Source organism: Hemicordylus capensis, chromosome 2 (genome assembly GCF_027244095.1).
Source record: "Hemicordylus capensis ecotype Gifberg chromosome 2, rHemCap1.1.pri, whole genome shotgun sequence".
Classification (NCBI taxonomy): Eukaryota; Metazoa; Chordata; class Lepidosauria; order Squamata; family Cordylidae; genus Hemicordylus; species Hemicordylus capensis.
This window is the reverse complement of record NC_069658.1, coordinates 301088764-301105794: the sequence shown is the minus strand read 5'-3', so window position 1 is coordinate 301105794 and position 17031 is coordinate 301088764. Positions and strand designations below refer to the sequence as shown.

The window sequence follows — 17031 nt, the reverse complement described above, 5'->3', positions numbered from 1 at the left end:
TGACACCAACTTGACGGCAGTTTATCTTTACCAGGTGGTTCACAAAGACAACCAAAGAAGTTATTATGACAGGAATTAAAATTTAAAAAAACATTCAAAAATTACAGCAATTAAAAATTGTAAACATTCAGAGATTTTCAAAAAGAGATCCAGGGGTGATCCAGGAAATTACAGGCCAGTTAGCTTAACGTCCATCCCAGGCAAATTGATGGAAAGCATCCTCAAGGATAAAATTGTAAAGCTCATAGAAGAATAGGCCCTGCTTGGAGAGAACCAGCATGGCTTCTGCAAAGGTAAATCTTGCCTCACAAACCTTTTGGAGATCTTTGAGCGTGTCAAAAAGTGTGTGGATCAAGGTGATCCAGTTGACATAGTATACCTGGACTTCCAAAAAGCTTTCACCAAAGTTCCTCATAAAAGACTCTTGAGGAAACTTAGCAGTTATGGCATTAGGGGACAAGTACGTGTTTGGATTGCATCAGTGTTCTAGAAGTAGGGGTAAGCAGTGAGGTGGCCGAATTTGCAGATGATACCAAACTCTTTTGGGTGGTAAAATCCAAAATGGATTGTGAGGAGCTCCAAAAGCTCCTCACTCTCCAAACTGGGTGAGTGGGCGACAAAATGGCAAATGTGGTTCAGTGTTTGCAAGTGTAAAGTGATACACATTGGGACGAAAAACCCCAACTTGAAGTATATGCTGATGGGATCTGAGCTGTCAGAGACTAACAAGGAGAGGGATCTTGGTGTTGTGGGGGTCAGCTTGTTGAAAATGTTGGCTCAATGTGTGGCAGGTGTGGGAAAAGGGCAGTTCCATGCTAGCGATCATTAGGAAGGGGATTGAAAATAAAACAGCTAATATTATAATGCCCTTATACAAAACTATGGTGTGGCCACACCTGGAGTACTGCATACAATTCTGGTCACCACATCTCAAAAAGGACGTTGTAGAACTGGAAAAGGTGCAGAAAAGGGCAACCAAGATTATCAAGGGCCTAAAGCACCTTTCTTATGAAACAAGGCTTAAACACCTGGGCCTATTTAGTTTAGAAAAAAGACGACTGCGAGGAGACATGATAGAGGTCTTTAAAATCATGAATGGTGTGGAGAAAGTAGATAGAGATAAATTCTTCTCCCTCTAGCATAACACTAGAATCAGAGGTCATCCCATGAAATTGATTGCCAGGAAATTTAGGAACAACCAACAGAAGTACTTTTCCACACAATGCATAATCAACTTGTGGAATTTTCTGCCACAAGATGTGGTGACAGCCAACAACCTGGATGACTTTAAGAGGGGTTTGGATAACTTCATGGAGGAGAGGTCTATCAATGGCTACTAGTTGGAGGGCTATAGGCTATCTCCAGCCTCAGAGGCAAGATGCCTCTGAATCCCTGTTGCAGGGGAGTAACAGCAGGAGAGAGGGCATGCCTTCAACTCCTGCCTGTAGGCACCCAGTGGCATCTGGTGGGCAGGATCCTATACTGTATATGGGATCCTATATGTGAAACAGGATCCTGTACTAGATGGGCCATTGGCCTGATCCAGCAGGGCTGTTCTTAGGTTCTTATGCTTTTAAAAAGGCATAATATGGTCTCTCCGACACACCCCCGGAGATCAATCTAGTCGCTGTATTTTGAACCAACGGAAGTTTCCAAACTACATACAAATGTAGCCCCACATAGAGCACACTGTTGTAGTCTAGCCTAGAGGTTACCAAAGAATGCACCACAGTTCTGAGATCACTATCTTCAAGGAACAGATGCAGCTGTCGGAGCAATAAAAGTTGATAAGAATAAAGCGCTCCTGGCCATAGCCTCTAACCCTGAAGCGCTCCTGGCCATAGCCTTAACGTGAGGAACCAGAGTGAGGCCTGGGTCCAGAAGCCTATAAGGTAATTTGTCTGAAAGGTCAGTTTTAAAAATCAAATTTAAAAGGCCTGAATGAACAGAAAGGTCTTTACTTGTTGACTAAAAGAACAAAGCGATTATGCCAGGCGAACCTCACTGGGGATGCTGTTCCATAAACGGCTTGCAACCACCAAAAAGGCCTTCCCCCTTCTCTTCCTGCACTGTGCAGTAGGAACGTGTGAACAGGTTTGTTTCCTAACCTGTTCAACATCAAACCACTTCAGTTCGATGGTTCGATATCAGACTGCCCCGCCCCTGGTCTTTTTGTGGGGGAGCGGTTTCCTAAGTTCTTTTTAAAAAACATTTTAATTTACTCACCCCATCCAGGAGGCTTCTCTGAAGGTTCCCTCTCTCCATGCTGACCTCTGTTAATACCCAAATTGCCCATTTTGGGCAGTCTTCGTCCCATTCCAGGCCTTACTCCTGTGGCGGCGACCATTTTGGAGGCATGTGCATGCCAATCGGCATGTGCAGCGGCCTCCAAAATGGACGCTGCCACAGGGGGTGAGGCCTGGAATGGGCTGAAGACCGCCCAAACCAGGCGATTTTGGACTTAACAGAGGCCGGCAAGGGACAGGGGAACTTCTAGAGGAGATACACAGCCCCGCGGCCTCAGAGAATTCCCCCCCCCCAGAGGAGGTGAGTAAATAAAAAGAAAATTATTGTGGTTATTGTTATTTATTAATCATGAACCCACCCCGAACCGAACTGGAGGAGGTTCAGGGGTGGCAAAACCAAACATGGCCGGTTTGAGTGAGGTCTGGACATGAACCGAAGTGGGTAACTCAGTTTTGTGCACACCTCTAACTGTGCAGCGGGGCATTGAAATGATCAGAGCAGTGCAAAACAAGCATGTCAATTCCACAAAGGAGACTGGTGCACAGAAGCCAGCTTCTGCACACCTACTATTTACTGGATAAAGAGCCATGGCTTAAATGTGATGTGCAACAAATTGCACATTCACATGACAATGAGTGGGATGTGCAACTAGATAGCCTTCCTCATTCACAGTCTGAGAAATTAGTATCCAGATATGCATCCTTTTAAAAGCAATGCAGTGTAGGAAGACCACATCCACACTTGGATGTGTTTCAAGTTGTTGAATGTAACTGTTTATAGTGTTGGGGTGGGGAAGGGACTAGATTTGCTAATGTCATTTATAGAATTATGTTCCGCTACAAATGTAGTGAACTGTTGACAATGGGTACAGCCACCACCCTCAGCATTGATAATGAAGACATTGAAGTGGTGGATAGCTTCTGCCTTTTAGGATCAACCATCAACAGTAAAGGATCCAGCAGTCAAGAAATACGCTGCAGACGAGCACTTGGTAGGGTTACAATGAAAGCCTTGGAAAGGATATTTAGATGCCGTGACATGTCTATACCTACAAAGATTAGAATCATTTGGACCATGGTTTTCCCCGTGGCACTCTATGGATACGAATGCTGGTCTTTGAAGAAGCAAGATAGAAAAAGCATTGACTCTTTTGAACTTTGGTGCTGGAGAAGACTTTTGAGGATACCATGGACAGCCAGGTAAACAAACAAATGGATAATAGAACAAATCAAACCAGAATTTTCACTCAAGGCATAAATGACCAGGCTCAAACTATCATACTTCAAACACATTATGTGAAAACCCAGCTCCCTTGAGAAGTCCATAATGCTGGGAAAAGTTGAAGGAAAGAGAAGAACAGGACAAGCAGCAGCCAGGTGGATGGACTCAATTATGACAGCAGTGAATGCACCACTGAGAGACCTTAAAGGCCAAGTTGAAGATAGATCATCCTGGAGAGCTCTTAGCTATGTGGTCTCTAAGAGTCAACACCGACTTGATGGCACTTAATCAATCAATCAATCAATCAATCAATCAACAAATGTAGTCACTGCTAGCTCTGTTCCTCCTAACACATTTTAGTTTATACACACCATGTTCATATTTTAATATTTCCATAAAAGAGGGTGTAGTGTTGTTTGTGTTCTTTTTAGCTCATACTTGTCAACTTGGTTTATCCTCCAGTATACCTTAATCCATGTGTGTATACAGTATATGCCGATCACTTTCTCAGACTACATCACACAACTGCTGTAGTGGGATGTAGGCAATGCAAGCTTAAGCCCAACAAACTGGCTAGGCTTCAGGACACTGCAGCCATTTGTCTCCTTACTTACTACCTTATTTTTCTGTGCTTTGAGGGATTTTAGCCAACTTCCTTCTGTGATTCAGGCAGTTGTCTCCATCAACAGGGGTCTGACTCATTCTTGTTTGACTTCCAGTGTAGTCAGAGACCATGTTGTTGCTAACTTTAGATTTTTCAGCTCTGGTAGTCAAACTTGAGAACTTAGTGTCTTTGGCTTAAACGGTATGTGGTGTTTGTAGGCATGAGAGCTTGTTCATTTAACTCCACTGCGGCATGGCATGGAAACGAATATGCTGCAGTTTTTCTTCCCTCTTCAGAATCCAGGAGATTAGGAACCTTGCCAGTTTTGAACTGTATATGGGGAATTCTACAGAGAGGAATTTTAGTCCTGTGCAAAAATGAAAATAAATATTTCCTTGTAAAACACAATGTTGCCTTCTATATCAACAGTGATTGCCAATGAAGTCTATTCACCCACTTGGACTTGAAAGAGAAGAATGCCCACACATATCTTTAACTTTTCATGTTAGTGAACAGAAGGTTGAGATGCTCTGTGATTGTTGTCAAATGTCACTGCAGGTCCCCTTGCAACCCTGCTTGCTCTGTGCACTTAGATGGCTCTAAAAGAAGAAGGGTTGTAAATCAGAAGTTTCTCTGTGAGATATTTGTCCTGTAGCAGCTGCTGGATCTTTTTTTTTAACTTCTCCCATTTGCATTTAGCATCTAGGTGAGTCTCATGGGGACATATGAAAAGAGCAGATTTCTAAATCTGTAGAACAGATTTATTGCCAGCATGGACTGCCATACAGTAATCCACTACTTAGCTGTTAGAACTTGCAGCTATTTGGAGTTCATTCAAAGAGCTTAGGTTGTGTTGTGGAATCCAGTAAAACATTTTGGAGAATTTGCTTGCAAGGCTTAATATGAGCTAGGACTTCCTAGAGCTTCACCTGTTACCTGTTTTCAGTGTGATGTCTTTGGTTGTCCATCATCAACAGTTTTTGTCATTTATTGCAGAAACAAATAATGAAGTGACTCAATAATCACTTCCCTGCTTGGTTAGTATATTTTTCAAGGGGCATATTGCAGCAAATACTGTTCAGGTGTATGGGTAAGGATAGAACTAACTAGTTACAATTTGTAAATGAATTTTTAAACCAAGAATGTTGATCCAGGAAAGTCTGGTATTAAGCAAATACCTAGATCAGGAAACTTTTGATTTGGAGAAAGGTTTAGATATCAGATCTAGGACTTAAAAGTAGTTGTGTTATGATGGGAAACATGGAGTTTGAAACTGGAAAAGCAGGATTACAGAGTCCTCCCACTACTGAGAAATGTGGGTGTTTGGGGCATGAATACTAAGGATAATGTTTCTCCCAAAGTGGTACATGCAGTTCTGGGTACTCGATATTTATCATTTATTTATTTATTTTTACACTTCTATCCCGCTCTTCCAAAGTCATTTTTATCCTCACAATAACCCTGTGAGGTAGATTAGGCTGAGAGATACATGACTGGCCCAGAGTCAACCAGTGATGGTGGTGGTTCAGATTGATTTAGGTAGCAAAAAGAAAAGAAACTTGTGTCATGTGAAAGACAAGTACCTAGCCATGTTTCCTATCCAGAACCATTATGATAATGAAGGTCAATCAATATTAACCTCCCATTCCCAGGTTTAAAGTTAGTGTAGTCTGGAAGAGAGTGAGTTCAAACTGTACAACAAGAGTGTACCCAACAAGGGCCATGTCCAGAGGCATTTTGGGATGTGCTGCCAGGCCAGCCCAAGACTTCCTAGATATTTAAGAGCAGGAACACATGGGGATGCTGCAGCTGGCTGCAATCCCCATTCACATGTGCAAGCACTTGCCACACACTGCTCATACACACCACATTAACTTTGAGGTGCATCTATCACCCATAATTAAACAGGGGCTTCTGCCACCTTGTCTTCCACAAATATATTTAAAACCTCCCTTCCTTGTGAAGTGTTCTCTCAGTCTAGCCCTCATTTGTGATATGCATCCTTGGGCTTTTATCCCTGATGGAGCAGACACTTCTCTTTCCCTTCTGTTCCTTACATCCAAATCCATGATTTCTTTTCCATAGCAGGCAGACTGCCAGACACAATTGGCTGAATAACTGGCAAGCAACTGCTGCTCTGCCTTGTGGCTGCATCCTTACTCCTTCTAAAGCTTGGATGCCACAAATTGGTTTTAGCCAGCAATTGTAAATACAGACCGGCTCTGTGTACACTGGGATGAAACAGCATGTTCTTGATTGATTGGGCCATCTGACTCCCACTTCCAAAAATGCAGTCGTTGGAAATTGACAGTGAAGATGCTTGCTTTAACTTCCAAGACACTTGGTGCTTCCTCCCTGCATTTTAAATCTCCACAGTAAGACAAATCTGCCGAGACAAATAAATGCAGCTCTTGGCTAGAGCAGCCATTACCTGCCACAGCAAAGCAGTTGGGAAAGGGTTAAAGAGAGAACCTCCTCTGAGCCACTACATTGGCCCTGATTAAGATGAATGTCTAATTCACTCTCACTGTCCTTACTGCTGCCAGTAATAAAAAGCGTGCTTCACATATTCACCCCACTGCAGACATTTCTCTTAAATTAAATATCAAGAGGACATATAATAGCATGATTCCACGCCAAGCCAATATCATCAGATTGATGTCAACAGTGATAACAGAGGAAAGATAAGTTGATGAGATTTTGTTTATGAAATAAAGGGAGTGCATGGAGAGGAAGAGGGGATTTCAGGATTTTGTAACTTTCTGTGTATCAAAATGTAGTGAGATCATTTTTTTACTCTGTACTTTTCTCAAGAGATGTCAGATAGAAGGAAATCCTTAGTTGCATTAAAACACATCTTACCTTTATTTTAGTTTTCACCATTGCATCCCACCTTTCCTTCAAGGAATTTAAAATAGTATGCATGGGTTATCCCATTTTTTATTTTTGCAATAGCCCTATTGAGAAAAAGGTCACTAATTGTATGTTATTGCCAAGTGCAGATATGAAACCAGTTCTAAGTCTGAATATGGAGGAAAATTAAAGCCATGAGACTGCAAGTGTCTAGCAGAGGGATGTTTGCTTGAATATGTAGGAAGTTGTCCTGAAAAGGTGGAGAGGAAAGTTTCAGGACCTGCATCAGCTTTGTCCTTTGCAATCTAGCCCATAGTTTTCCAAGCGTGTGTGTGTGTGTGCACGTGTGCACATGTGCACACACACACGCACACAGACACACACACTATTAAATGTTACAGGCTACTCCAGACAGTGCCTTACATCCAGACTAAATTACTCATGAGTACTCCCAGTCCCATTAATTTCAATGGGAGTACTCAGTGCTAATTTTCTGAATCCTGTCAGTCAAGCTGAGGGGAGGGATAGACTGGCTTCAGCACGTAGCCAGCCAATCAGGAACAGAGTAGGAGTGTCTTCACCCTCCGCCATCCCCTTTTGCAGCGGACACATTGCTGAGAAGGTTTTGGCTTCAAGCTGACGATCTTCAGATGTGGAGCAAATCAAGCAACTACATCAAAGGGAGGCAGAAGGGTACCGAGTACCCCGTGGGAGCCCTTCAAGTAGTACCCCTTGTTGAAGACTTCTGATCTAGCTCACTGAATCACCACTGTTGCCCTTACAAATTAAATCTTACAATGGTGTGTTGCTCTGGCCTCAGTTCCATCCTCTTGGGCTGTATTGTATGTCAAGATACAGATTTGTGGTGCTCCCAACATGCAGATTTGCTTTTTCCAAGCAGCAGAACCCCTTATAGAACATTTACATCCATCTCCAAGTGATGTGGCTACAGAAATGAAACTACAGTTTGACCAAATACAGTAGGGCCAAATGAGGGAGGCTGTCCTGGAATTGGAGAAATGCTATCTTCCGCAACCTTTCTTGCCCTTCTTACCTAATGCGAGTACTAATTTGAATGAAAGGTGGGAATCGGAAAGTTTGGAACTCAGTGATTCATTGTTTAATTAGTGAGACATCAAGCCAAGTGTGGTTAATCCCAGAAGAGGCCTGGAATTAACAGCCAATCTCCTCAGCTCTGTACTGTGGGTCAGCAACTATATTAAGGGCAAATGTAAGACATGCACAGTATGTCTTACGTCACATCCCTAACCAAGCCACACATGTCCTCCTGTACCTATAACAATTTGCTGGAGCAGGGAATGAGGTTTTGTAATGCCTAGTTAATTGGAGATTGCCTGCTGTGTAATACCTCCTGCTTACCTGTGCTACTCTCTAGAGCAGTGGTATTCAGGCACTTCAGCCACCTGGGAAATGATATATGTCATCCCACACTTCAAGTCCCTGTCTCTTGGATGCAGGTTGTAGCAGATGTGTGGACCTTACTGCTTTCTTTCTAGCATTTTGTAATGTTGCCTTTAGCCATGTGCTGACTCCTCTGCCTTCCTTTCATGGGATCCCCCCGTTTCAACCTCTGTATGCTGCAAAAACACACAGTTTCCCAGTCTTATCTTTCCATCCATCTGTCTGTCTTTACAATTTGGTGGTAACCCACTTACTGAAAATCAAGTTTATATACACTAGTTAAAAATCCAAGTTTAGAACCTGGTCATTAAATAACATTACATATGATAAGATAATGCACCCATAGTACCCTAAACATCTGATGGAATAGGAGGATTGTTATCTGCTTATATAGAATACCTGTAGTGTTGGACTTTGGGCCTCCCTGGGGAAAGAATTACACAGAACTAGAGCTACAACAGAGAAAGCTCTGCTTTTCATTAATTACTTCACTAAGATCAATGGATTGGTCCCAGATATCTGAAAGCCCACCTGATCTCAAATGAATCTTTCCCTCTTACAAGATCTTCTAGGTGGCTCTGCGCTGTGTGCCAACACTTACTAAAGTTTGGTTGTCATTCATGTTGAACAGGGCTTTCTAAGTTGTTGTGCTCAGGCCACAGACTTCCTTTCCTGAGGAGACCCACTCCCTCACTTCCCTCATGGCCTGTTTCAGGCAGGTGCTCTCTTTATCCAAGCTTCTGAGCTATGTGAGGACCCTGGTGGTCATTTTAAAGTTATCCTGCTCCTGCACTTTTGTGTTTAGCTTGTGTTTTGTTGTTGTTGTTTTTTACTCTTTCTAGCTGTTGCTAATTTATATTGTTGGGAGCTGCCTTGGAGTCTATGTGTTGCAACAACAAATTTAGTGATGTAAGAAGATAGAATCTCAGAAGCTGGATCTCCTCAAAAGATATTACTGGTAGCATTCATATTGGAAAAAGGATTTAATATATGCAGTTCCCAGACTGAAACTAGTTGAGATAACTATTTCCAAAATCCAACAGGTAGGCAGTGCAGCTATATCAAAATTAATCAGGAGATCCAAATAGGTCAGTACCTACATCAAAATAGGTCACTATATTCTGTGCTAGCTGGTGCTTCCAAACACTTTGAAAAGACTTCTGAGGTATAGCATGTTACAGTAGTCAGTCCTCAGTGTCGCAAAAGCATGGATGACCAAGGCTAGGTCCCTATTTTCCACAAAAAGTCAAAGTTGGGTTAATCAGCTGGTTAAAGGACATTCCAGGCCTCAGCCATGACCTGAACTTCCAGCCAGAAGACTTGAGTTCAGCATAATATCTAAAGCTTTTAGTGAATACTTTGAGTGAAAGAGTTGCCAGAAGAAGGGTTGGGGAGAAAACTTCAGGTAAAAAGTAATCTTTCTCCCTGTGAATAACTGTCAAGTGAATCCCAAACTGGTGGTAGAAGCAGATCCATTTATCTCTTAGAAATCGTGAAGTTAGATCACGAATTAGATGGTTATAGAACAGAGACAGCATTACACTAACATCACATTTCCAACTTCTCATGAAGTTACAAACTGTTCTGCTAGATTTTTTTTAGAAAAAACAAACTTTCTGAGTCAGAAAATCTAATCTTAAGAGTCTTAACTTTCCCAATGAATAGAGGGATTTTGTGGTATTTCCTGACCTAGTTCTGTTTGGAATTGTTTCTAAGGGGCTCATTCAGATGATTAGAATGATATTAAAATTGCAGTGACAGAACAAAATACCAACCTTATGAGTTTCTGATGCTCCCTGTTAAGTTCTTTCTTATTCCAAAGTTTTGGAAGACATTTCTTAGGATTTTATCTCTGTGAAACAATGAACTCCCTTCCTAGGGGTGACCTTCTCCTCCAAGAACAGGAGTTAGTGAGAAGCAGTGAGAACTGAAATCTGTTGACTATGGCTGAGCAAAAGGCAGTTATATTGCCATTAATATTGATTCTTGGAATGGAATGCATGGCAGGCAGCTGCTGATAAATGCCAGGGTCTTGCCCTTGAGTTTCTGGATTGAGACTGAAACAGCAATACAGAAGAAAGTCCCAGTAAAACCTTTTCAGGAGGAGGGAAAACTAAGAACCTTTTCAGCTTTTAACCCGACCCCCTAGATTCTCTCCATGGCAAGACTTTCAGTTCTTGTAATCTGCTGTGCCCCTGAACATATGAAGAAAGTAATCAGTCTACTGGAGATCCCACATTTATTAGATTTTATTTGGATGCTACGATATCTTTCTGAGGACTCACCTTATTGGTCAAGCGGAGGGAATTAGCATTTATAAGTGCTATAAGACAACATATGAAGTTGTATAAGGCAACATATGAAGTTGTATTTTACCAAGTCAAACCAGTGATCCATCTAGCCCAGGACACTGATTGCAGCAGCTATCTAGGATTTCAGATAAGGATTTTCCCACCATTACCTAGAGATGCTAGAGACTGAACCTGGGACATTCTTCATTGCAGTGTATGTGGTTTGCCACTGCACCTATGGCCTTTCCCTGAAATGTAATGGACACATGGTAAGGTCAGTTGTGTTACTTATCAGCAGTGATGCCACAGGCACTGTCAGGAACTCAAGAGCTTGAGCCAGAAGCCCCTGGGTCTGAAACTGAAATCTAGCTCAGGGGTTCCCAACAGAGGGTACTTGTACCCCTAGGGGAACTTGAAAAGGCTCTTGAGGGGTGTACTTAGAGCCCTTCTGCCTCCCCACTCTGCAGCTGTGCTATTTGTTCCCCATCTGAGGACCACTGACTTGAAATCGACACATCCTCAGCAATGTGCCCACTGCAAAAGGGGGAGGAGGATGGTCACCTGCTCCTGATTGGCTGGCTAGATGCTGAAGCTCAGCATACTCTTCCCCTCAGCCCGACAGGCTTCAGAAAATTAGCACCTAGTGCTCCCATTGAAATTAATAGGTTTACTTGTCCTATTAATTTCAACAAGACTTCTTATGAACAACTTACTGTGGATGTGAACCGGTGATTGTAGTCGCCTCTCTCATAACTATAACATTTCAGTTTGTGTGCATGCACGCTCTTGCTCTCGCTCTCGCTCTCGTGCTCTTTCGCTCTCTGGAATACCTGAGCTGAAGGTTTGCAACAGAAGGGGTAAATGTGTTTTAAAAGTTTGGGAACCCCTAGCTTAGCTGAACTGAAAAAGGGAAGGACTGTGATAGTCATTGTACCTTCCAGTGTAGAATGTGAAGCCATGGCCTTGGCATTAGCACAACATTGTTGAAATAAATCAGTAGTTTTGTTGTTTTTTTCCCCCTGTGTCCCCCAGGCGAAGAAACACACAGCCTATATGTGGAAACTTGCAGGCAGATATCTTGAAGTGCTACAATGAAAACAAACATCAAGTGCTCAACTGCTCAGAACTGGTGAAGGAGTATCAACGCTGCGTTAGGCTAGCACAAAAGGTAACTGGAGTTTTCTTGCCAACTTTACTTTTATTTACTTTTATTTTGCTTTTCCTCAGGGAATTTTCTTCCCTCGTTACTGCAGTGTGCCTGGTGATGGCAAGGGTAATCAGGACGCCCCCCTTCTATCTAAATCTTCCTTGTTGTTCCAAGCACTGATATTTGGCTAATTCACATACTATATTTGCGACTATCATATAACACATGTGCTGTGTGAATCAGCTATCACACTAATAAGAAAAGCTAAAATTGATGCTAGCAAGTTGTATTAATTATTCCAGTAGCATATGCAAGCTTTGAAAATCTATGTTTCCATTCATTGCAATAAATCTATGAAGTAGGTTAGGATCATAGGGAGTGTCTTACCCATGGCTGCCCAGTGGGATATAACTGCAACTAACAAACAAAGAAGGATGAGGCAACATTTTTGTGGGAGAGGCCAGGCCATATGAGACCCCCAGGATGGGTAATAGTCAATGTAAGAGGGGGCTGGAAGCAGGTAGCTAGTTTGGCTGGACTCAGGTTGCAGGACCTTGGATAGTTCCGAGGCTGGCAACTTGTTCCAGTGAATATCAAAGCCAGACTAAACTGTTTATATATGGAAGAAGATCCTGCAGTAGGGATGTGCCTGAACCAGTTCTGCCCCTCCTTAGGGAAGCGCAGAACCGGCTCAGGTGCCCGCATCCAAAGTGGTTCGTTGTGGTGGGGAATCAGTTCCTTTAAAAACCAGGTAAGCAGGAGCTTACCTGCTTCTCCACCACCCCACTACTTTTCCGGGCATGGCGCTCACTTTCAAAAAAGCCACGTGTGGCTGCAGCACTGTTCGCAGGCATATATATATATATATATATTCACACACACACACCCCTGAGCTGAAGGTTTGCGGTTTGCAACAAAAGGGGTGAAGTTGTTTTGGGAACCCGTGGCTTAGCTCAACTGAAATTGGGAAGGATTTCTGGGTGCATCATTTGCTTTCCAAAAGGCTGTGCATGACTACATTGCTGCTCCCAGCAGCCTGCATATGTCGTTGGTATGCACATGGCCACTGCACATGCCAGTGCATTGGGGAAGGTGCAGTGGCTATTGGCACACACATGGCCACCACGCATGGGCAGCAGTCATGTGTATACCAATGCCATGTCTAGGCTGCTGGGAGCCATATGACAACTGCACCAGGCTCTTTACAAAGTGAGCGCTGCGCCCGGAAAAGTGGTGAGGTGGCAGAGGAACAGGTAAGGAACTGTTTCCCTGGTTTTTAAAGGAACCAAGCCCTGTGGCTGCCCAAGCCAGCTCGGGCACATCTCTGTCCTGCAGAACTAATTAATCTCTTTCTCCCCTTGATAATGACCTTTTCTTTAAAAGGGGCCATGCTTCTGCTCAGAGCTTTTCACTTCTACAGTGCTCAGAGACCTCATGATAGTCCTCTGGCAAACAAGGCTGGATGACAGTATCCAGGACAGGTTTCTGGGGGACTCTGCTTGAAACCTTGGGGGAACTAGGCTGTTTACTCTGGGGTCTGAGTCCTGAGGTTGTTTTCCCAACAATTTGCATAGACTTTGACCATATATTTAGACTTCTTAAGCCTTTTGATCAGGCAAGATAATTACTATGTTAGAGCATTCTGGGAGCCTTGAGTTCTTGTCTCTAAACCTATTCAGAGATAATATTGTATGTGCGTACAGATGTCTGTACACATGTACATATTTTTGTATGAATGACTGTTCATGTGTTCACTTTAAAAGTGAACCTGGGTACAGGCCTTCTCAGTTGCAAGGTACAGTTAGGAAATGTACTGCTGTACGTGCATTGAACATATGTACATGCATACAGATCTGGATATGCATACACCGTACATGGTTTGTATGTACATTGAGCATAACATGTGATTAGGCTTTCTGTCTTTTAGGGAATTAGAGACTCTGAGGACCATGTCATATGTTACTTTTTCTAACATGGAAAATACATGCATTTTGTACCACATACATGGTGATACATGTCCACATGCATGGTGATCTTCTGGCTGCACTTGCATAGATCATAGAATAGTTGATGGCTGCCTGAGCAGTGTATACACAGCCAAAAGGTGCGCTCACTGCCATGCACATGTTACAAAATATAATGCCTTTCCATAACACAGAGATTAATCTCTGTGTCCACGGGGGAAAGGCATATAAAGTGATCCTGAGAATAGATGTTTAAATAGCTAGGATAGACAGGAAAATTCAGTGTCTCAGTTCCAGTGCCAAGCTACAGGCAACCAGGTCTCAATTTGTATCCCCATATTCCATCTTTTCAGCTGGGTGAAACCTGAGGATGGATTTGCCTGAAGCTGACCTTACTTGGAGCACTTCTAAATACATGGGCAAGGATCACAGAATATATCTTCCATAAACACCACAATGATATTGGATTGCTGAAGAATTTAAAAATATTATGTGAAATGTTCAATGTGAAGTAGGAGGCTATAGCATCATCTGTTTGTAGGCTATGCTAATCTAACCAAGTATTTCCTTGGAGGCTGTCATGGTTCATATAATGGAACTTCAGATTTTCAAAGGAGCAATGCGTTCTTGCAGGCTGGAGCCTGAGGTGATTTCATGAGGGGTGGGGTTCACGTGAAAGGGGGAAAGATTTAGGGTGTGTGAAGAGAGCCTCCTTCCTTTCCGTTAACATTGTGAAGGGGAAGCTGTATGCCTGATTTAAGCAGAACATGAAACCAACTGCCAGCCAGCTCTCAGAAGAAGCCCCGACAGAAGGAGATGGGAAATTGTCAGGATATATTAGCTCAAATGTTGTTGCAAGTCCTGATGGATTTTCTTCCTTCCTGTTTACAGAGAAGGTCTTTGTATGTCTACAAATCAGCAAGGTTAAGGCTGCCAGGGAAAGGGCTTTTCTCTGGTATCTTTTGAAGTCCCCAGCTCCCAAAACATGTGCCTTTCTTTTTCTTCCTTGGCTTTAAAAGTAAAGCAGGCCACGCATCAGGGCTGCACAATCCTTTTCCCCAAGTAGCTCTCTACAGAACATGCCTCCTCCCTTGCCAACCTCGGATATGCATGCCTTTCCTCCTGCCTCCCTGTAAATCAGGCTTGTAGCCTTTTGCGGGGAGGGGGAAAGTATATCTTTAGCAAATGCATTTACCGATACATCTATATAGCACACAGTGCAGGAGGAATGTGATTACCAAAGAAGACAGATTGCATTAAACTTCAGCATATTTGCAGGCTGCTGCTCCAACCCGCTTGAGAAAGGGGCTGGGAAGCTGCCAGCCAGAAACCCCAGCCTGACATTATTACAGAATAAATTTGAAGCTGAGTGACTAGTAACAGCAGAGGGCACTGAGAGATCCTATTAACTTGAAGGGGTTTGGTGTTTTTTATTTCTTACTTTTGTACCTTTTTTTTTTTTTTTGGCATAAACCCACCACCCAGACTAGGCTTGATAGTTCCTTGAGAGTTCCATGTATCTATCATATGCCCTGCTGGAGCAATTGTTCCTTTGTGTAACCGAGAACTAGTAGAAGGAGATGCTGATTCTATATTGAAAGCCATTTTACATTGATTTGGGGTCGTGGTGGACAGCTCGTTGAAAGTGTCGACTCAGTGTGTGGCAGCTGTGAAAAAGGCCAATTCCATGCTAGGGATCATTAAGAAGGGGATTGAAAATAAAGCTGATAATATTATAATGCCCTTATACAAAACTGTGGTGCGGCCACACCTGGAGTACTGTGTACAATTCTGGTCACCACATCTTAAAAAAGGACATTGTAGAACTGGAAAAGGTGCAGGAAAGGGCAACCAAGATGATCAGGGACCTAGAGCACCTTTCTTATGAGGCAAGGCTACAACACCTGGAGTTTAAAGACGTCTGTGGGGAGACGATAGTGGGCTACAAAATCATGAATGGTGTGGAGAAAGTGGATAGAGAGAAATTCTTCTCCCTCTCACATAACACTAGAACCAGGGGTCGTCCCATGAAATTGATTGCCGGGAAATTTAGGACCAGAAAACGAAAGTAATTTTTCACACAATACATAATCAACTTGTGGAATTCTCTGCCACAAGATGTGGTGACAGCCAACAACATGGATAGCTTTAAGAGGGGTTTGGATAACTTCATGGAGGAAAGGTCTATCAACGGCTACTAGTCGGAGGGCTATAGGCCACCTCCAGCCTCAAGGGCAGGGTGCCTCTGAGTACCAGTTGCAGGGGAGTAACAGCAGGAGAGAGGGCATGCCCTCAACTCCTACCTGTAGGCTTCCAGTGGCATCTGGTGGGCCACTGTGTAAAACAGGATGTTGGACTAGATGGGCCTTGGGCCTGATCCAGCAGGGCTGTTCTTTTGTTCTTATGATTCGCTACAGGGGACAGCAAGATGGCAGGAAAAACTTTTGTTGTTTTTGTTTGGGTTTTTCCCTCCCCTAAAGACTACTACTGAGCAGGTAGCTATGTGCGATGAGATGCATGCTCAGCAGGGATGCCACAAAAGATCATGAAATTCAAAGCTTGTCATTTGAGGGAGCCTAAAATGTGCTGTGAATTCCTTTTTCTCCTACCAGTCAAAAGCTTGCAGCAGGTTTCCTGTCCCATCTCACCATCTGTGAAGACAGTTTTGAGGGCAACAAAATATGTCAGGAATGGTGCGGGAGGGGTAGGGAAGGAAGAGACATGGGGACTAAGGGCCTCATATCTATTTCTCTCTCAGCTGTGAATGGGTGGGTTGCAATGGGAACAGGGTTTTGTCAGTGCCATCAAGACTGTAAATCTTCTTGATTCAGTCCCCAGTTTGTTGTTGCAGTCTAAAACTATGGTTTCATATTATATAGCTCCACTATCATGTATGTGTAATGTCTGTACGATACTAGGCAACATAACTCTGGCCTCTATGGCCTCTCACAGTTTGGGAAGCTGCTGCAATGACCCAGACAGACAGCTGACATCCTGGTCTCCTGAGCCAGAGGAAAGAAAGGCCTTAGGCTGGGGTGGCGTCAGAGCACTCTGCCCTGGTACTCGTAGGTGGGCAGAGGAGGTTCTCTTATCTAGTACCAGCAGGCTAAGAACAAGGATTGAGTATTCTGAGTAAAATAATAAGCTAGCTAGTCATAGGAGGTGCTGACTTTGACAGCATTAAGTCTTCAGAATTTCCAGACTTTGTAATTCAAATCAGATATCCAAAGAAGCCATTTGAATCTGAGGAGAATACCCAAGAAAAATGGTTGTAGGGCAGGG

General features: G+C 43.2%; 1 protein-coding gene across 3 annotated transcripts in view; it reads left to right on the top strand.

Moving 5' to 3' along the window:
- CHCHD6 (coiled-coil-helix-coiled-coil-helix domain containing 6) overlaps positions 1 to 17031 on the top strand; it is a 320698-nt gene that overhangs the window by 227311 nt on the left and 76356 nt on the right. For all 3 annotated transcript variants that reach the window (XM_053301294.1, XM_053301296.1, XM_053301295.1), the window contains one exon: positions 11671 to 11806. In XM_053301294.1, coding sequence (XP_053157269.1) covers positions 11671 to 11806 — 136 coding nt within the window. The remainder of the gene's footprint in view (positions 1 to 11670; positions 11807 to 17031) is intronic.